The sequence below is a fragment of the Crinia signifera genome, chromosome 6 (assembly GCF_055691185.1).
Source record: "Crinia signifera chromosome 6, ASM5569118v1, whole genome shotgun sequence".
NCBI classification, from domain to species: domain Eukaryota; kingdom Metazoa; phylum Chordata; class Amphibia; order Anura; family Myobatrachidae; genus Crinia; species Crinia signifera.
The window spans coordinates 222294483-222315995 of NC_139222.1; the positions used below are offsets into that span (position 1 = coordinate 222294483).

The 21513-nt window shown below is 45.3% G+C and overlaps 1 protein-coding gene across 1 annotated transcript in view; it reads left to right on the plus strand.

The window, feature by feature from the left end:
• The first annotated feature begins 148 nt into the window (after window positions 1-148).
• SUPV3L1 (Suv3 like RNA helicase) overlaps window positions 149-21513 on the plus strand; it is a 44667-nt gene continuing 23302 nt past the window's right edge. The window contains exons 1-8 of the mRNA XM_083148951.1: window positions 149-552; window positions 4646-4723; window positions 8609-8716; window positions 11135-11249; window positions 13479-13647; window positions 16496-16607; window positions 16807-16884; window positions 17164-17255. Coding sequence (XP_083005077.1) covers window positions 315-552; window positions 4646-4723; window positions 8609-8716; window positions 11135-11249; window positions 13479-13647; window positions 16496-16607; window positions 16807-16884; window positions 17164-17255 — 990 coding nt within the window. The 5' untranslated portion in view covers window positions 149-314. The remainder of the gene's footprint in view (window positions 553-4645; window positions 4724-8608; window positions 8717-11134; window positions 11250-13478; window positions 13648-16495; window positions 16608-16806; window positions 16885-17163; window positions 17256-21513) is intronic.

The following is a 21513-nucleotide window of genomic DNA, read 5'->3' on the forward strand; positions in this document are numbered from 1 at the left end:
AGGAAGTACATTTTATCGATAATACTATAACGGGAGCTGCTATACATAGAGCTAGCATTGAAATACAATATTTCACACTTGACTTGACACAGTGACCGTAGCTGCTCAAAAGACCTGTCAATGTCACACAGGCACAAGCCGGGACACCTATGTGTGTGGGGTCCTCGCAGTGACGTAGGAAGTGCGCGCCGGCGGTTGTCATGCTGCTGTAGCACTGGCAGGGGACGTGCGTGTAGTAAGTAATGGCAGTGACGGCGTGCAGCGGCCGGGAGTCCCTATAATGTCAGGTGCGCCGCCTGTGTGATCCGCCCGCCATGTACCTGAAGAGGCTTCCCATGCTGGCCTGCCGCTGCCTGCGGCCACTGTCCCGGCACCTGCAGGCATCTGTCCGCCGCGGAGATGTTGCCCTCAGTAAACGTGCCATGTGCAGGCCACTCTCTGGTAACGCCAGCAAGTCCCTGGACACCTCGCTCTTCGTCCCTGTGGAAATAAAGAACGCAGACACTCCGGAGTCAGACATTGGGGCTGAGCTCACCCAGGCTCTCAATAAGAGTAAGTCTTGGTGCAATGTTGTAATGAGTTCCATGTTCAGCTGGGTGTTACACACTGCTGACCCTCTGCTGTGGGATCTTACATACTCCTTTAAAATAGGGATGGCTATCATTGCCATAGATGGCTATAGTGCGAAACTATGCAATGGATGACCATCAATAATTATAGGAATTATATCCTTATGTATCCCTCACTATTATCCCTATAGATTGTAAGATTGCGAGCAGGGCCCTCCTACCTCTGTGTCGGTTTGTTTCTACCCAGTTTGTTTAATCAGTGTTGTTTCCAATTGTAAAGCGCAATGGAATATGCTGCGCTATATAAGAAACTGTAAACAAATATTTTTACCTATCGATGGTCATCCATTTTGTTTGACTGATTGGCTTGTGGGCCAATCAAAACACGGGGCAGAGCTATGCTCCGACACTTTGAAAAAAACAATACAACAGCAACACATTGGTTTTGTTGTGCCATTGATAGTGGAAAAACATCTGGTTCTCCCCCATTGATGGCAAAAGTATTCAACATCGGCCATAAACCATTGATGATTTTGAATAGTCGATGGCCATCTCTAGAGGTTTGCTCTCTGGTGGGCTGTCCCCTGTCTGGCTGTTTGCTCTCTGGTGGGCTGTCCCCTGTCTGGCTGTTTGCTCTCTGGTGGGCTGTCCCCTGTCTGGCTGTTTGCTCTCTGGTGGGCTGTCCCCTGTCTGGCTGTTTGCTCTCTGGTGGGCTGTCCCCTGTCTGGCTGTTTGCTCTCTGGTGGGCTGTCCCCTGTCTGGCTGTTTGCTCTCTGGTGGGCTGTCCCCTGTCTGGCTGTTTGCTCTCTGGTGGGCTGTCCCCTGTCTGGCTGTACGCTCTCTGGTGGGCTGTCCCCTGTCTGGCTGTACGCTCTCTGGTGGGCTGTCCCCTGTCTGGCTGTACGCTCTCTGGTGGGCTGTCCCCTGTCTGGCTGTACGCTCTCTGGTGGGCTGTCCCCTGTCTGGTGGGCTGTCCCCTGTCTGGCTGTACGCTCTCTGGTGGGCTGTCCCCTGTCTGGCTGTACGCTCTCTGGTGGGCTGTCCCCTGTCTGGCTGTACGCTCTCTGGTGGGCTGTCCCCTCTCTGGTGGGCTGTCCCCTGTCTGGCTGTACGCTCTCTGGTGGGCTGTCCCCTGTCTGGCTGTACGCTCTCTGGTGGGCTGTACGCTCTCTGGTGGGCTGTCCCCTGTCTGGCTGTACGCTCTCTGGTGGGCTGTCCCCTGTCTGGCTGTACGCTCTCTGGTGGGCTGTCCCCTGTCTGGCTGTACGCTCTCTGGTGGGCTGTCCCCTGTCTGGCTGTACGCTCTCTGGTGGGCTGTCCCCTGTCTGGCTGTACGCTCTCTGGTGGGCTGTCCCCTGTCTGGCTGTACGCTCTCTGGTGGGCTGTCCCCTGTCTGGCTGTACGCTCTCTGGTGGGCTGTCCCCTGTCTGGCTGTACGCTCTCTGGTGGGCTGTCCCCTGTCTGGCTGTACGCTCTCTGGTGGGCTGTCCCCTGTCTGGCTGTACGCTCTCTGGTGGGCTGTCCCCTGTCTGGCTGTACGCTCTCTGGTGGGCTGGCTGTACGCTCTCTGGTGGGCTGTCCCCTGTCTGGTGGGCTGTCCCCTGTCTGGCTGTACGCTCTCTGGTGGGCTGTCCCCTGTCTGGCTGTACGCTCTCTGGTGGGCTGTCCCCTCTCTGGTGGGCTGTCCCCTGTCTGGCTGTACGCTCTCTGGTGGGCTGTCCCCTGTCTGGCTGTACGCTCTCTGGTGGGCTGTCCCCTGTCTGGCTGTACGCTCTCTGGTGGGCTGTCCCCTGTCTGGCTGTACGCTCTCTGGTGGGCTGTCCCCTGTCTGGCTGTACGCTCTCTGGTGGGCTGTCCCCTGTCTGGCTGTACGCTCTCTGGTGGGCTGTCCCCTGTCTGGTGGGCTGTCCCCTGTCTGGCTGTACGCTCTCTGGTGGGCTGTCCCCTGTCTGGCTGTACGCTCTCTGGTGGGCTGTCCGCTCTCTGGTGGGCTGTCCCCTGTCTGGCTTTCCGCTCTCTGGTGGGCTGTCCCCTGTCTGGCTGTCCGCTCTCTGGTGGGCTGTCCCCTGTCTGGCTGTCCGCTCTCTGGTGGGCTGTCCCCTGTCTGGCTGTACGCTCTCTGGTGGGCTGTCCCCTGTCTGGCTGTACGCTCTCTGGTGGGCTGTCCCCTGTCTGGCTGTACGCTCTCTGGTGGGCTGTCCCCTGTCTGGCTGTACTAGAGAGTACAGCCTTCCTCTTGGCCCTATCTTATTGTCCACTTACACAGTTCCCTCTTCACTGGTGCACAGTTACACCTCTTTGTGTAGCACGTGGTCTGTGTTTGGTACACGGGCAGATAATATTAAGCCTGGTGAAGTGATGAAGTGGAAGGTAATGAAGTGGCAGCCAGTCAACTACTGTCATTTTTCAAACCCAGCCTGTAATTTGACAGTTAGAAGTTGATTGCCTGCTGCGTTATCACTGGCCACTTTATCACTTCACCAGGCTCATTTCATCTGCCCCACAATCTCCTTACCCCCCTTCCCTCTCTGCTATCTGGTTTGTGTAGCACTGGGGGTCATCTTCCAATAGTTTCCAAGAAGGGAATTCTTTACTGGTGTTTATCACAGTTACTAGTTTCGAGGTCACCTTCCCAATCCCCTGCCTTGTGCATTGACCATGTCTACCCTGGTTCCTTCTTGCCTTAAGGCTTGCTTGTGCCATCTATCACCTGTCTGTCCCCCCCTTCCTCCTTTTCCTAGCCCTCACCTACCTAATGGCCATCTAACCTTCAACTTCTCTAGCTCATAGCCTTTCATCTCTCCCAATGGCAGCACTCCTCTAGTAGTTTACTAATTACTCATTTGCTTATTTTGCATCCCAGCTATATCGAGATTTGTGGTTCTAATTATTCCTTTTGCTCTATTTGGTTTTGCTTACTTTAATGTGATGATGTGTTTACCTTTTATTGTTCTAATGTTTACTGTATATACAGCACTGCAAACCACTTGTGCCGCCATGTAATAATATTAGCCTCTGTTTAGTTGGTCAGTCAGTGTGATTTATGAATGCCTGGGACCAAGACACCATTAATACCCCGTTCTCACTGCAGCCAAATTCCCGGGTCTAGCATGTAGACCTGGGAATTTTCCTTTTAACACGGGATTTTTGGCAGTGTGAACGGGTCGCATACCCGGATCTCAGACACGGGTAAAACCCTTCTTTTTACCCGTGTCTGAGATCCGGGTATGCAGACACGGGTGGACCCGTTCACACTGCCGAAAACCCCGTTTTAAAAGGCAAGTTCCCTGGTAGAACTTCTTCACCCGGGAAATTGCCTTGCATTGAGAACGGGGGTCCAGCGCGGCAGTCCCCGGCATTTCATTGCTGGGGAAAAGCCGTGTATTTCTCACTCGCAGTGAGAACACGGCATAATACCCCTTTCACACTCGCAGAGCTGGGTCATACCCGGGAAACTGTTGCTGGATGATTCCCGGGACTCTACCCAGGAATGTACCCTTTCACACTGCACTCAGACCTGGGATCGACCCGGGACAGCCCCATTCACACTGATCCCGTGAAATCCCTGAAAATACATATGCCTGTCATTAGAAATGGACTCCAGGGCTCTGAAAGATGACATCAGCATTTGTGAGCCCAAGAAAGCTCCAATCAGCAGCTTTTTTAAAGTCCCATGTACCCAGTCCCAGGTACGGGACCATTCACACTGACTGCATCCCGGGTCAATTCCGGAATCTACCCTGGTCAGGACCTGGGTAGAAATCCCGGGATGTTCATCACAGGATATTCTTTCAAGACCCTTTCACACTGAGCTAAATCCCGGGTTGATGTGCGTTCATGTGCAAAAACCCAGGATATTTTTGCAAGTGTGAAAGGGGTATTACAGAATATGTTAGGTATCCATCATTGGCCATTTGTAATGTGTAGAACATATTCATCTATTCTGACAAAGGTTGATGTTGTTTCCCTGACATTTGATGTATAATTAGTTTGTGTGCTCTTCCTAACTGCATCTTCTAATCTTGGTATCTGAACTATGCTCCATTTAGTGCCTACTCTGCTATCTTGTTTCCTAGGTGAAGTACTGAAAGTTTTAAACCGGTTTTATAGAAGAAAAGAAATACAGAAGCTGGGAGCAGAGAATGGGCTTGATGGTAAGAAAGGAAATTCGTTACAATACTTTAAATGTTTTTTTTAAATGGTGACCCACTTGCTCTGCAGCATCGTACATGGTCGCATACACAGTGCATAAGTACAAAATGGTACAGACAAGAACATAACATGCATGAATAATTGCAGAACTCAGATTAGATATAGATCATTATATAAGGAGAGTGGACCCTGGCTGTTAGTTTACCATGGGTGGACCGAATAAGGCAGATAGTAACAGAGTTGAGGCTGGAGTTTTGTTATTTCATTCAAGGGGCGGGTTGAGGCTGGAGTTTTGTTATTTCATTCAAGGGGCGGGAAGTGGCATGAGAGGCATTCTAAAAGTGCATCTTAACCCAGTAATACAAGTAAAAAGGAGAAGGCACCAAATAGTGTTTGTCTTCGTACACCTCTTTATGCCTGAGAAAACACAGAATTCAAGAGCCAGACAAACCGTGAAGTAGGCAAATTAGATTATAAGTTGTCAATACTCATAATTTCGGTATTTCTGTGTCCTGAGATGAAATAATGACACTCAAGGGCTTATCAATTTTTTTTTTTTTTTTTTTAAAAGGTATCCTATTTAAGTCATAGGTAAAGTTTGGTTTAAAATCTAGATCCATGTGGTGGTGATGGTCTGCATACTTTAAAGACTCCTCTAGAAGACTGGATATGGGGATCCTGATATCCCCACAACAACATATGCTCAATATCAGCTAGTACATATAATATATTGGGCTTCAGTATTGTTGCTGTAAACTGGGCCGTAGAACTTCTACCACCTGTCCCAAGTGTGATGCACAAGATGCAGATTTCTGGCACCTGTTGTGGTTTTGCCCCATGATAATTGTGTCCTTGGGCAAAGCTTTATAAAGTGAAGGGTGGTCAACAACCAGCCAGTCAGCTCCTAACTGTCATGCTACAGGCTGGATTTGAGTAATGACCTTTAGAAGCGTATTGAAGTTTTGTGCATCTGGCCCCTGGTTTAGTTTCTGTTCTGTATTAGTCAGACTGTAATTCTTAGCCATTTAGATCCAGGCATGTGTATATTTGTTTAATTAAGGATGAATTGGATCAATACTACAAATGTACAGTATGTTAATAATTGCCTACATTTCCAAATTGCTAGTCGACAATAAACAATTTTTGTTCAAGAGGAGGAAATGCCTATTGGCCATTTGAGTGCTGACATTGCTGTGAGAGATTTGCGAAATATCTGCTAAAAATGCCGGCCTCGCTCACAGCAATGGGTGCAATATTTCACTAAACTTCAATTAATTGACTACAGATCATTTGCCGGCAGTAACTAAAGGGATTCATATTCCTCGGCATTGTTACCAGATATTGTGCACATCTCACAGCATCGTTGGCACTCAAAGAGCTAGAATTTGGTCCTCCTGTCAAGCCTGTGACTATGCTCTGAATCTGGAGTCCTCCTCTGCCTAATACATGTCATGTGCACTTAACTCAGTTCTGTTTTGCTATTCTTCTTCTTCTTCTTTGGTATCTACGTTTGTCTTCATTCAGTACCTGTAAATGATACTTCTGATATCTTTGGCCTTTGTTCTTTATGCTTTGTCTTTATGCGACCGACGCGATCAACGCGATTTTCCCATAGAGAACAATGTTAAATTATTTTTAAAGTGAAAATCGGGTTGATCGTGTCGCTCGCGGGCCATTATAATGGCCCGCGATGCGATCAACTTGATTTTACATAGGTGACAATGTGAAATGGGCCAATATGGCCAATCTCACGTTGAATATGGTTAAAAAGTATGTTTAATGCCCCCCCCCCCCCCCCCCCCCCATTGTTAACGCCACTCCACTATTGACACCAACCCGAAGCGTGGCGAGCGTGGCGGTACGCGTCCTCCGACCGTTTCATACCCCTACTATCCACGTCGGCATGGAGTTGATTTTATAAAGTGTGGCGAGCGGACGCGGATACCTGTGAAGCCCGCGAGGGGACGTGGATACCTGTGAAGGTATCCGCGTCCCCTCGCGGTGCTCGCCACGCTTCGGGCTCGCTGCGCTCGCCACACTTTATAAAATCAACTCCACGCCGACGTGGATAGTAGGGGTATGAAAAGGTCGGAGGACGCATACCGCTGCACTCGCCACGCTTCGGGTTTTCGTCAATATTGGGTGGGCATTTCAAACATGAGGGGGGGTTTGGTTCTTTTTACACTGAAATCAGTGTAAAATCGGGTCTCGGGGACCATTTTACATTGATTCCAATGTAAAAATCGGGTCCATCGCTTGCGATTTGGTTGGCATGTGATCGACACGATTTTTCCGACCCGATGGATACAATCAAAATCGGTGGCGCAGTGCTAGGAAACAAGTACCGACAATTTAAATATTTATTAAAAACATTTTTTTAGTACATTTATTTAGCTTAGGATTTATTAAGTTTATGCACATGATTTTTACAAACAGTCATGATTTCATGCTTTTACCTAAATGTTAAAGTTTAATACACACAGTGGTAAGTACATTCTATATACATAGGCTGCATGTATCAAAGTTACAGGGCATTTGAGAAGGTTGGGATTGGTTGATTGTGGTTTTAAGATATTAGCAATTGTAAGATTCCACTTTTATTTATATCACCTTTCATGGGCGCACCAGAAGAGACATCAAATCTATGCACATGTAATCATCCTTCCCCCAATAAAACTTTTCCCAAAGACTTCCAACACGCAGCACAATGAATAAGGTGGTAAAATAATCAGCACACCATCCATTTCTAAGAAGGAATGTTTTCATTACAGTACCCCCAGTTCACATGAGATGCCACACTGCCATACCACAGGGTACTCGCCTCAGGAGTTGTCTACTCCAGTACCTGATTAAGCAGTAGGCTGATTAGGGTGCCAGGACTGGGGGGGTTGTCACCTACGTCTTGTAGGTGACAACCAAGAATAAAATAGTGTGTGCTAATTTATTCTATGCTTCTCAGAGATCACCCATCCCAATGAACTATAGGGGGGTGGGGTGAAGTTCTTAAGGTGACTACCAAATCGCTGTGCCGATGTAACTTACTGATGGGACCATTGCTTTATGTACATTGTGCTACAGTGCCAGCCAGACATACCAAGTCTCCTTTGCACGCCACAAACATTAGATCATATATGCTAGTTATATGACCTTTGTTACATGCACATGGGAAGTATGAGTGGCGAGTCCCTGAGTGCCCGCACATGTGTGTGTTTAGCAGCATTACATGTGTATTAGCCTAAGGCACCAGAAACCTTCATCATGCCCTGGTCTGCTCTCTCTGGAAGTCATGCATGTGCTACTGCACTTAAGCTGGTTATGTTTGGGCCAGCTGACGGTTACAGTATGGGCATACAAATCCCATCTTGAACTCTGTCTGCTCCTTACACACTTCCACTTGAAAGCTCTTTTAATGAAAAGCGCTTCCTGGCCCATACAGGTTTCCTAGGATTGCTGGTTGGTCACATGATCAGGTCATATCCTACCTGGAGTCTGCTTTATCTGCCAAAACTATGCCATTTCTGCTAAATCCTACAGTCGGATGTGATAAATGTGGCAATGCAGACTGGTGTTGCCAGTCCATTTTAAATAAAAAAAAAATTGGAAACACAAATGTGATAGGCATATAATAACTATTTTGAAACTAATACATAGATAAAGTTTAATTCCGGAAGTTTTATGAGGACCTACTGAAGATTTAGGGCCATACATTTGGGTGGCAAGTTCCATTGTGCCTGCCCTGTAGGTAGTAGGCACCGAACACTTAGGTTATTAAGACTATTGGAGGTATTTTGGCTGCTTATCTAAGTTCTTCAGTTTGCTCCATTTTTTTTTTTACCTTTTGAATTGAAGCTGTACATGTTAACATGTTGTATTCTTCTTAATCACAGCCCGACTTTTTCACCAAGCTTTTATAAGCTTCAGAAGGCATGTTATGGAAACGGACCCTTTGCATGTGGATCTGCACATCGTCTTGAATGATATATGCTGTGGAGTTGGTACGTGACTTATTGTAAACAAAGTGTTTTTTCTTGTGCATTTGTTTTAAATCCCCACATTATTATGGTTTAAATATGCCCTCTCCTCACTGTTTGTTCTATGGCACGTGATCCTTAGGGGGTTATTCAATTGGTTGGTGCCTATTCAATGCTGTCTTTCTCGGCAACATTGAACAGGCATTTAGGCCGACTTTAAAAGCAGTTGGGCTTGTTTTGCCGAGAACGGACGTGGATTGTCGAGCTCACGGCCAGATCTCAACTATCCACGGCTGTGGTCAGGCCCCCTTTTTGGCACTCGGCAGGTGGTACATTGAATCCCGCCTGCCGATATGCAGTCGAGCGGACCGAAAATTGGACCACACACGTACTCGTCATTTACACTACCAACACCAGACACCAAGGGGCAGAGCGCTGCACTTAATTTACCTTAAACTGCATAACCCAGCCGGGCCGGTCTCTCGGCAAGTGGAGCAGCTAGCCCTAAACAATTGGGAGCAGTGCGCAGGAACCCATCTAAACAATACCTCAATAATAAATATGCAATTGGGATCTACATTCCCTGTAAGGAGATTCATTTTTTTTTTAATTCTTGTATTGGTATAATGCTATTATTAAGAATAGCATTATGACTTCACCTAGTTTCTGTCATTGTTGTCGTCCTCTTTGAAGATTGTAACTAACCAATCAGCATCATACATTATACCTGCCAGGAAGATGGAAGCAGCAATAAAGTTTCCTGGCTGATAGTAAATGTATAAAACAATCAGTCATAAAACTGTGGACTGTGTAGGTTACAGGTCTATTTCAAGACATTGTCCTCCCTTCCATCCACATTCTTATATTTAAACACCGAGCAATGATTCTGGTCATTGCCATTTCAGCCTTTGCCCCAATGCTGGTTGCATTATGTTTATGCTATTAGAAATCCTTGTAATGCTGCCCATACACGTATGTGATCAGATTCGATGCAACATCGAAGTGCAATGTCCATTGCATCGGATCACATCTTATGTTGCAAAAAGCGCCCCCTTTCAGCACCTGATGGCGCATTGGGTCCTGGTAGAGGGCGGTGGAGTAGCGTAGTGCTATGAAGTATCGCTAGCGTGTGGCCGGGTACAGCGCAGCAGCAGATTTAAACAAAAATGTAAAACACTGGGCGGCCCTCTGGTTGGCTGAGAGAGCTTAGCCAATCAGATGGCTGCCCAGTGTTTTAAATAATTTTGCTGACCCCGCCAATCGCTAGCGCTCCTTCATAGCGCTAAAGTACCCAGACGGACACCGGCAGTGGTCTCTCCGGCCCACTCTCCACCAAACCCCCCGCTGCCGAAAGCGTTCCCCCCCCCTCGCCCGCGGATTGCATTAGAGCGATCACATGTGGTTAAAAACCTCATGCAATTCGATAGCTTACATGTTCAGCACATACTATCTACTGACGCGACATTCGACGGAAGGTCCACGCATCAAGTCACATGGTCCTTAAAATGTGCATACAATCAAATGATTGCATGCAAAGTGTATGGCCTACATAAGTGGTTTGTTTTATTTAGTAAATATTTATGGAACCAATCTATTATTTACTCTCTATTTGAATGTGAAATGTTAGAATTTTAGAGGCAGGTTCACCGTAATACCGCGTTCAGACCACACTCTAGACCCGGGTTATTGCCGTGTCCTTGTGGCCCCAGCTTGGGTCGAGGTGCGGTCCGGAAGGGCCACCTTGGGTCGAGCAACATGGGAGTTCAACCCTGGTAACGACCAGGGTTGAACACGACTCTGACCCGTGTCAAGTGCAGTGTGAACGGGTAGCCTGGGTCGAGGGACCAGAGTCCCATTCACAGTATGGAGGAGGTGGCGCTGACGCCTCCAAACGCTGCCGCCTCCCCATCCCCTGGATGAGGTGACGCTGCTTAGCTCCGCCCCATGTGTTGTCACCGACCCGGTTCGGATGCGGAGCTTTCAGACGACCGCAAATGCTGTGTCGCTCTGGGGATGGGACCCGTGTCCTAATGCCAGGTGCGACCCGGCATTTGCGGTCTGATTATTTGCCTACATCCGTGATGGCAAACCTTTACACTCCAACTGTTAGTGAACTGCACATCCCAGCATAGCCAAATAGCAAAACTGAAGCAGAGCATGCTGGGATATGTACTTCAGCAACAGCTGGAGTCATTGGAGAAACTAAATTTTGCTCCCCCCTGCCAAAAAGTTTGTGGTGCACTATGTGTATTCCTGAGTATTTCCTTTTCTTGAAAACTGATCAAGAATGGCAGCAGTAGAACTAGTTCTTTATACACATAACCCAGAGAAAAGGTCCACATGTATGCTGACCCGATACATTTATATAGCCTTCATCTATAAACTGCAAACACCATTGTGCTATTGTAACGTCTTTACAAACCCATTTGTTTACACATTTAGGTCACATTGATGATATTTTCCCATTCTTCATGAGACATGCCAAACGGATATTCCCAATGCTGGACTGTCTAGATGACCTCCGCAAAATAAGTGATTTGCGGTTACCCCCTAATTGGTAAGCAGCTTCCTCTAACCCACAGGGGTTTTATGGACTTTTTTTTTTTCCAGTGCAATCCATTTAGGGTTCATAGTTTTTGTTTATCTATAGGGCAGTGGTTCCCAAACTGTGTGCCTAGGCACCATGGGATGCCCCAGAATGTTTGCAAGGGTGCCTCAGGTTGTGGGTCCATGACCAAAACAAATGATTTATGCGCAAAGAAATAGGCAAAACCAGTGCTGGTGGCTGCCAATCCTAAAATGTATGGACAATTAGAACCGCAGATATGTTCCCCACCATATAACTGAACCTGAGGGTTGACGGTTAAGCACAATTTACTTAATTTTTTGAATTATCCATATGAAACTTTTTGACTAGGGTGTGCCTTGAACAAATGCTGATATTCTAGGGCACCCTGGTCAAGAAAGTTTGGGAACCACTGCTGTAGCTGTTATTGTCATATATCTCTTGTGTCCCTAAGATGTCTCGTGGCAGATTTTGACTATTTGATTTTGACTATTTGATTTTGACTAACTGCACTTTAGATTAAAGCTGTATACACAGTGCAACTCTGGCTATTGATATTTGACTATATAGTCCAAATCTAATAGAAAGTTAGTCAGACTCACACAGTAGTTAGTCACATTCTATGCAGCTTCGATTCTTTGCAGGAAAGACTATATAGTACACATCTGTACTATATAGTCCAAATCGAATGCGCTTTGCTTTCAGTTCAATTAGATCCCGATTGTATTGCAAGAAAAATCGCACCATGTGATCGCCCCTTAAAGTACATCTAAAGTGCAGTTAGTTAAAATTGGATATTCAAAATCTGCCATGAGACAGAATCAAAACGTTTGTACACACCTGTACGGGGTATTCACACAATGCAATTTTGCTTGCAATTCAATTTTGCTTGAACGGTAAGCAAAAGGAATTTGATTTGGACTGTATAATACAGATCTGTACTATATAGTTTTGCCTGCACAGTTTATTTTTCTATTTTATACTGACTAAATAGGGCCGCGCATCCTGATCGAATGTGGCGGAATACTCTGCAATTCTAACTAACTTTCTACTCTATTTTGACTATGTTGTCAAAATCCATAGCCAGAATAGCACTGTATGTACACAGCTTTAGGGGTATTAAATCCCTGCCGATAATTACGACGGGGGAAGTATTGGCAGTTAAGGTTTTTAATCCCACCTGGGCTTGCCTGTGACAGCCTGTGACAGACTATCTGTGAAGGCGAGTCTGTATTGTAGGAAACAGCCGTGGATTGTCGAATCTGCAGCGGTTTTTCGACAAAATGGCCACGTTTTCGCCAATCCTCTTAGTTTCCAACATCCGACAGCTGGAACATTGAATTCCGGCTGTCGAGTTAGTCGAGCCGACCTCAAAAGACATGGGATTCCAACTATCGGGAGTCCGAATCCCAGATTGAATACCCCCTTGTTGTCCCAGTAAATCCCTGACTTATGTATAAATATCTGAGGGAGTCAGCAGGTGGTTAGGATCAGGAATGCATCCATAAACAAATAGACCCTAAAAGTCTATGTGAAAATTGGAAGTTATTAGCACTTTGCATCTGGCTTTTTCTTAAGTGGCTTCAATTTTAATGTCCTTTTTAATGGCTTTATGGAAAAATAAAAAAATATTGTAGTCGTTGCTGTAAATGGGCCCAGTGCAAGAGTTGGGAGATGATTAGTGTTTGAATGGCTGGATTTTAAAATAAGCTTCAAATATTTACCTCTGGTACCAAAGACTCTTACTAAGGATTTGGTATCGGCATGGATACATTTTCTGTTGGTTATATCATTGTGAGAAGTAATGATATTTGGCAGTTTGCTAATTCTGCATAGTTCGATAATTATTTGGATCCTGATATAAAGTGGAACAAGCTAATATTGTTGGTGAAAGATTTCCTTCCTTTCATTCCTTGTCAGAAAGCGCTCACCTATATTTGTGTTCTGTATTTCTTGTACACCTGCAAAAAAGAGTCCTTATACCCATTAGTTCTCTTTTGTTGTAGACCAGTCCACTGTATCAGTTCTCTTCTGTTATAGTTACCCCACATAAAAAAAAGAAATAGAAGATTCTTGTGTATGGGGTAAGGAGACAGAACCCACAGTATCCAGATTTTTTTTGCCAAATGTCGCCATTTCGCCCCATTTCTAGAGACCTTTGTTTTTCAGTCTGTTTTTATCAGACCTTGTAATTACATTGTAAGTAACATTTGTCAATAGGTATCCTGACGCGAGAGCTATTCAGCGCAAGATCATTTTTCATTCTGGACCTACGAACAGCGGCAAAACCTATCACGCAATACAGAGATATCTGGGAGCCAAGTCTGGAATATACTGTGGCCCTCTCAAACTGCTTGCACATGAGATATACAAAAAGAGCAATGAAGAGGTGAGTTGTGGGAGCGTTTCTATGTTATGGCTTTTTCATTGCTTTCTGAGTATTTTTATTTCAGTTCACGCTTTGGACTATATTTTTCAGCAGAATTGTTTTGTGACTCTGTGATATTAGTTACATGTTTATACACAATTCAAATTTTGCCGTGAAGCCAAATGCAGATTATCGGCAATGCAGGATATATTCTTTTTAATTATTAAAAAAAAATCTTCTACACTGCTACCTTTTTTAGTTAGAAAGCCACCATGTGATACGTCATTAAACAAAGTACTCGATTTTACAGAGGTTTGAGGAACGATAACACTCTGAACCTGAATAGGACGCCAGCTTAAACAATAGGCATGGTCAACCAATCAGGTTCTGGAATTTCTCCTGTTAGCCATGAGGTACACTGGGATAAGATTTTAGTTTGGTGCCATGGAGTAGGCACGGTACAGATAGGTTGCTCCTAAGAATCCTTCCCCCCCCCCCCCCTCCCCTTTTTTTTTTAAACCGGGTGGTGAGTGTCATAGACTTCCCTGTCACGGTAGCCGGCACACTGACTATGTGGTCAACAATGACTAGCCAGCTCATGTACACACCATCCTGGGCACAGTCAGGACCAGGTAAGATGGCTCCCTGCTTGCAAGAAGCCACATATATATAATGACGTTTACTGGCAGTGTGGGAGGCCATCAGCAGTGTGGTAGGTTGGGCGGCCAGGTCATCTCTGCACCCCCCACTGGACCACCACGGAGAGACTGTAATGGGGCTCTGTAAAATAATGCAGCCATTTTCCGTGCATGGAATATGCTGCGCTATATAAGAAACCGTAGATCTATTTCCCCTGGCAGTAATTGACTTGAAGCAAGCACAGCCGCCGTTTTCTACATCTATTGTCTGGTATGAGTCATAGGGTCAACACTATGAAAGTCGACTTAGGTTGATACCTGAAATTGGTTGACATGGCTAAGGTTGACAGGTTCGCAAGGTCAACACAAGCATTTTATCAGCAATGGGGAAGGTCGACAGTCAAAAGGTTGACATGAGTTTTTCAGGTCTTCTTTTTTTTGTCCCAAATGTTTACATAGTTGACTTCGACACCGTCTAAGGGGCATATTCAATGTAGGTTCACAACGGCCGGGCTGGCACGACAGCCGTGACCCTGTCTCTTTCTTGGCTGGCTTGACTGATTTATGCAGGTGGGAGTCAATGTCCTGCCTGCGGAGCGCTGAGAAGGGGGGCGTGGCCCCGAGAAGCGGCTGGGAGCTCGACAATTCCCAGCCATTCTCAGCAGAATGTGCCTGACTGCTTGTGAAGTCGGGCACGTTCTACCGAGATCCCTGTTCAATGCTGTCGGGGAAAACAGCATTGAATAGGGCCCCGCCGCCATTCCCACTGTCAGGAATAGCAAAGGGAGATTGAATACCCCCTCTAAGTGTACCATGTCTCCACTCATACCTAATTTCGACTTAAGTCAACATGGACACTGTATTAGTGTGCCGTGTCCCCTCGCCATGCTTTGGGCACAGTGTCTTGGCACACTATATATTCTCCCTCCACACCCTAGGGGATAGTGGGGTATAAATTACTGCCTGTCAGCACTAGTCAGCTCAAAAAAAAAAAACGGTACTTGTGAGTTATCCGGGCTACCGATTTTGTCCTTAAGTTTGGTTAACTTAAGGACACCCGAACGACGCGATGCCCGCGATTTAGCCCCAAATCGGTGGCATCGCGTCGGTCGTGGCCGTTATAAGGGGCCGTGACGCGATGCCCACGATTTCCCATAGACAGTAATGTTAAAAGACACGATGGACCCGATTTCCCATAGACAGTAATGTTAAAAGACGCGATGGACCCGATTTCCCATAGACAGCAATGTTAAAATAAAATGACCATGTGAAATTGGCCAATATGTTTTTAAAAAAAATGTTTCATGGCCCCCCACCACCGTTAACGCCACCCCGCTATTGACGCCAACCCGAAGTGTGGCGAGCGCAGCGGTACGCGTCCTCTGACCTTTTCATGCCCTACTATCCACTAGGGCGTGGAGTGAGAATAGAATAGTGTGGCGAGCCACCGAGCCCGAAGCGTGGCGAGCGGACGCGGACACCTGTGAAGCCCGCAAGGGCACGCGGATACCTGTGAAGGTGTCCGCGTCCCCTCGCGGGGCTCGCTGCGCTCGCCACGCTTCGGGCTCGGTGGCTCGCTGCGCTCGCCACACTATTCTATTCTCACTCCACGCCCTAGTGGATAGTAGGGCATGAAAAGGTCGGAGGACGCGTACCGCCGCCCCTCGCGGGCTCGCTGCGCTCGCCACACTTCGGGTTGGCGTCAATAGCGGGGTGGCGTTAACGGTGGTGGGGGGCCATGAAACATTTTTTTTTAAAACATATCCAATGTGAAATGGCCATATTGGCCAATTTCACATGGTCATTTTATTTTAACATTGCTGTCTATGGGAAATCTGGTCCATCGCATCTTTTAACATTACTGTCTATGGGAAATCGGGTCGGAAATCGGGTCCATCGTGTCTTTTAACATTACTGTCTATGGGAAATCGTTGGCATCGCGTCGCGGCTCCTTATAACGGCCACGACCGACGCGATGCCCACGATTTCGGGCGCGATGAAAAAATTGGCAGCCCGGATAACTCACAAGTACCAAAAAAACATATCGTCCTTCCCAATGTTGACGTAATGCGTGTCGATCTTCTGACAGCAGGTGTCAGTCCCTTTTAATAGCATGTTAGCAGATATTTAAATTCTTACACTTTTTTTCCCTTACTATTTGTTTTTTTGATAGTGTTTGATAATTCTGTGTTCTTTAGGTTTTTTATGTTTATTTTCCCCCTTATTTCTAGGGAGTTCCTTGTGACTTAATCACTGGGGAGGAGATGATCTATGTCAATGCTGATGGAAAAGCAGCAGCGCATGCAGCATGTACCATAGAGATGTGCAGCGTGAACACTCCTTGTACGTAAAATTACTTATACTGTACCACCTAACGTGATTGCCAAAGCTACTTTAATATTGAGTAATAAGGAAAAGGAAAATGTGTGTTAACTATTACCAATGTGGTTTTCCAGCTATTGTGATGTTATGGAGAATGTCTGATACTCACCATTTGTTTTTCTTTCTCTTTTTTTTTTTTTTTTTTATTTTTTTTATAAAGACGAGGTTGCCGTGATAGATGAAATTCAAATGATAAGAGATCCTAGCAGAGGATGGGCATGGACCAGAGCGCTTCTCGGTAAGAGGCCTTTACTTTTGGCTGTAGAAGAATAGGAGGGGGATGATAACCACGCTTGTAACTGATTGCTATCACACTTCCAATTTCCACATTCACCAGAATTTACTTTCCAAAATATGTACCTCAAAAATACACGCTGAAGGAAGAAACCGCAGCAAATTGTTATGTACAATGTGTTACTTGTCACCCTTGTTGTCTCCTTAGTTCTTTGTTCCAAACTGTTGAAAAGGTTGTTGATGCAATTCTTTAATATAGTTTCAACTATCGTTTCTGTTCCAGGGCTTCGGGCACAAGAAATTCATATATGTGGGGAGTCTGCTGCTATTAATTTAATCACCGAGTTGATGTACACTACGGGGGAAGAAGTAGAGGTAACATTACTTTCTTTTTCCATGTGTTGCTGAAACCTTAGGCACTTTGTGTGACATTTTTTGCAATGCTTAACCGAATTAATATGTTTAACAGTGAACAACTGAAGAGTGTTTGCGCACATAGGGATTCATGCAGCGTAAGACTTCTGTGGACTTACAAAATGCATCTGCAAAAATAAAAATCGCATAGTAAGTCCAATATGCAAATCTTGCAGGAACTACCACTCATTGTCTGTGGCTTCTTGTTCTGATGCAGAGCATGGTTTCACTGCACTCTGAATCTGCTCAAAATCAAAGAACACAATGGAAACACATTACAGTTGGTAGAATTGATTTAGGGGGTATGCAATCCAGGATCACGGCTGTGATCCTGGCCCATTTGCGGTCTGATCGACTGCAGAGCGACAGGCAGGATTCAATGTCTTGTCTGCCGATCGATGCAAAGGGGGTGTGGCTGTGAAATGGCCATGGATTGGTTATCTGCGGCCGGGATCACGAAAATCTACGGCCGTTATAGTCAGAACAGGCCCCGCAGCTTCTTCTGAAGTCGGGCCCGTTCTGCTGTGATCCCGCTTCAATGCTGACGCTGAAGACAGCAGTGAATAGGGAGCCGCTGCTATTTAATCGTCCTACATAGCGGCGGCAGATTGCATCCCCCCCCTTAGTCTTCATTTTAGCACCCTGCACCTTTCAAAACCTTTTTGGTTCCTCTTTCCTGTCTTGGGTGTTTCTCTCTGCTGTGTTGCTTCTACCACAGTATGCTCTCTATCTCAGCACTGAGATACAGACCAGTGGTGCTTCTAGCGGGATACAGTCACTAGGTCTACAAGCAGATGGCCGACGCAGGAAGGTCGACATGGAGTTTTTTACTTTCTTTGTTTTTTTTGAGCCGACAGGTGGTATTTCATGCCTTACCATCCACTAGGACCTTGATGGCTAACCTTGACACTTCAGATGTTGTTGAACTACACATCCCAGCATGCCCTGCATCAGATTTAGCATGGCCAAATAGCAAAACTGAAGCAGAGCATGCTGGGATGTGTAGTTCAACAACAGCTGGAGAGTCAAGGTTAGCCATCAAGGCACTAGGACGTGGTGGGAGAATAAAATAGTGTGCCCAAAGCATGGCGAGCGTGTGCTACGTTTCAGTGTCGAAATTCGTGACAAAAAAAAAATATGAAAACCCCCATTTCGACCTTCTTGCAGTCTACTCAATGATCCATACCTCTTCTAGCAAAAGGCTGGTCTGTAGCTCAGAAATGAGAGCATAATTATGGACTCACACACAGGCGATACATGGACAATAGACAAAGTCTGCTTAAACTAATACCACACAAACAATCAAATCATGTTCTCATGTTTTTACTGAACACACTATATAAACATTCACAGTGCAGGGTGGGCAAAGTATGTGAACCCTTGGATTTAATATCTGGTTGACCCTCCTTTTGGCAGAAATAACCTCAACCAAAGGTTTCCTATAGTTGCATATCAGACCGGCCAACCGTCAGGAGGAATTTTGGACCATTACTCTTTACAAAACTGTTTCAGTTTAGCAATATTCTTGGGATGTCTAGTGTGAATCACTCTCTTGAGGTCATGCCACAGCATCTCAATCGTGTTGAGGTCAGGACTCTGACTGGGCTACTCTAGAAGCCATATTTTCTTCTGTTGAAGCCATTCTGTTGTTGTTCTACTTTTGTGCTTTGGGTATTTGTCTTCTGTTGAGCTTCAACTGGTGGACAGATGGCCTTAAGTTCTACTGCAAAATGTCTTGCTAAAATTAGGAATTAATTTTTTCATTGATTGCAATCTGTTCAGGCCCGAGGCAGCAAAGCAACCCCAAAGAATGATGCTCCCTCCACCATACTTCACAGTTGGTGTGCTGGGCCTTTTCTCTCAACATATAGTGTTGTGTGTTCTTTCCAAACAACTCAATTTTGGTTTCATCTGTCAACAGAATATTTTTCCAGTAGTGCTATGGAACATCCGGATGCTCTTTTGCAAACTTCAATATATTTTGTGGACAGCAGTGGCTTCCTCAGTGGTGTCCTCCCATGAATTGCATTCTTGTTTAGTGATTTACGTATCGTAGATTCGTCATCAGAGATGCTAGCATGTGCCAGAGATTTCTGTAAGTCTTAAGCTGAAACTCTAGGATTCTTCACCTCATTGAGCTTTCTGCACTGTGCTCTTGCAGTCATCTTAACAAGACGACCACTCCTAAGGAGAGAAGCAACAGTGCTGAACTTTCTCCATTTATTTCCAGCTTTATGCAAGTCAACAATTCTTAACTGTAGGTCTTCTGAGAGCTCTTTTGTGCGAGGCATGGTTCACATCAGGCAGTGCTTCTTGAGAATAGAAAACTCAAAACAGGTGTGGGTTTTTTTTTTTTTTGTTTTTTTTTTTAATAGGGCAGCTTTAACCAACACCTCCAATCTTGTCTCATTGATCGGACCCAAGGTTGACTTCAATTATCTCTTGGAGAAGTCATTAACCTAGGGTTTCACGTAATTTGTCCACTCTGCACTGTGAATGTTTACATGGTGTTTTTAACCCCTTCCTGACAGAGCCAGTTTTTGCGTTCCTGACAGAGCCCTTTTTTTCAAATCTGACATGTATCACTTAAGTGGGGATAACTTTTTTTGGCTTTTACTTATCCCAGTGATTTTGAGATTGTTTTTTCGTGACACATTGTACTTCAAATTAGTGGTAAATTTGGGTCGATACAGTCTGTGTTTTTTTGTGAAAAATACCAAAATGTCGTGAAAAAATGGAAAATTTTGCAATTTGCAAAATGTTAAATTTTCTGCTTATGAGACAAATAATCATACCACTCAAAATAGTTAATAACTAACATAGACCATATGTCTACTTTATGTTTCCATCATTATTTCAACTTCCTTTTAATTTTTTTGGACACTAGGAGGCTTACAATATGAATAGCAAATTCTGGTACTTGTGAGTTATCTGGGCGTCCGATTTTTTGATTGTATGCCTTAAGTTAAGGCATACAATCAGATGCGATGCGATATCGCATCGCATGCGACCATTGGATGCGATGACCCAATTTTTCCATAGGAATCAATGTTAAAATGGACTGAGTCCATTTTAACATGGAATTCAATGGGAAAAAGGGGTCCTTTTCATACCCCTACTATCCAAGTGGGCATGGAGTTGGATATAAACCTGTGGCGAGCGTAGCGAGCCACCGAGCCCGAAGCGTGGCGAGCCCCGCGAGGGGACGGTATTCCGTGTCCCCTCGCGGGGCTCGCTACGCTCGCCACGCTTCGGGCTCGGTGGCTCGCTACGCTCGCCACAGGTTTATATCCAACTCCATGCCCACTTGGATAGTAGGGGTATGAAAAGGACCCCTTTTTCCCATTGAATTCCATGTTAAAATGGACTCAGTCCATTTTAACATTGATTCCTATGGAAAAATCGGGTCATCGCATCGCATCCGATGGTCGCATGCGATGCGATGTCCCGATCCGACCCGATTTAAAAATCGGACGCCCGGATAACTCACAAGTACCCAAATTCTCAAATTTTCAAGAAAATTTCAAACACTGATTTTTTTAGGGACCAGTTCAGTTCTGATGTGACTTTGAGGGACTTGTATGTAAGACACCCCCATAAATGATACCATTTCAAAAACTGCACCCCTCACAGTATTCAAAACAGCATTTTGGAAGTTTGTTAACCCTTTAGGTGTTTCACAGGAATAAAAACAAAGTGTAGGTGAAATTTCAAAATTTCATTTTTTTTGCAGATTTGCAATTTTAATACATTTTTCTAAGGAACACAGTAGATTTTACTAGAGAAATGTGACTAAAAATTGATTCCCCCAATTCTTTTGTTTTCATAAATATCCTATATGTGGCCCTAGTGTGCACGTTGATCAAACCACAGGCTTCATAATAGAAGGAGCACCTACTTGATTTTGGAGCCTCCTTTTTATGAGATTATTTTTTAGGCACCATGTAGGTTTCTAGGCACCATAAGATGCTAAAATTTAGGAACCCCCCCACAAGTGACCCCATTTTGCAAACTACACCCCTCAGGGAATTCATCTAGGGGTATAGTGTACATTTTAAACCCCCAGGGGTTTCACCAATTGTGGTACAACTGGGCAGTGAAAATGAAAAATTAAATTTTTTACACAAAAATGCAGTTCTGGCTCAAAATTTTTCATTTTCAGAAGGTATGAAGGAGAAAAAGCACCCCAAAATCTGTGCCCCAATTTCTCCCGAGTACG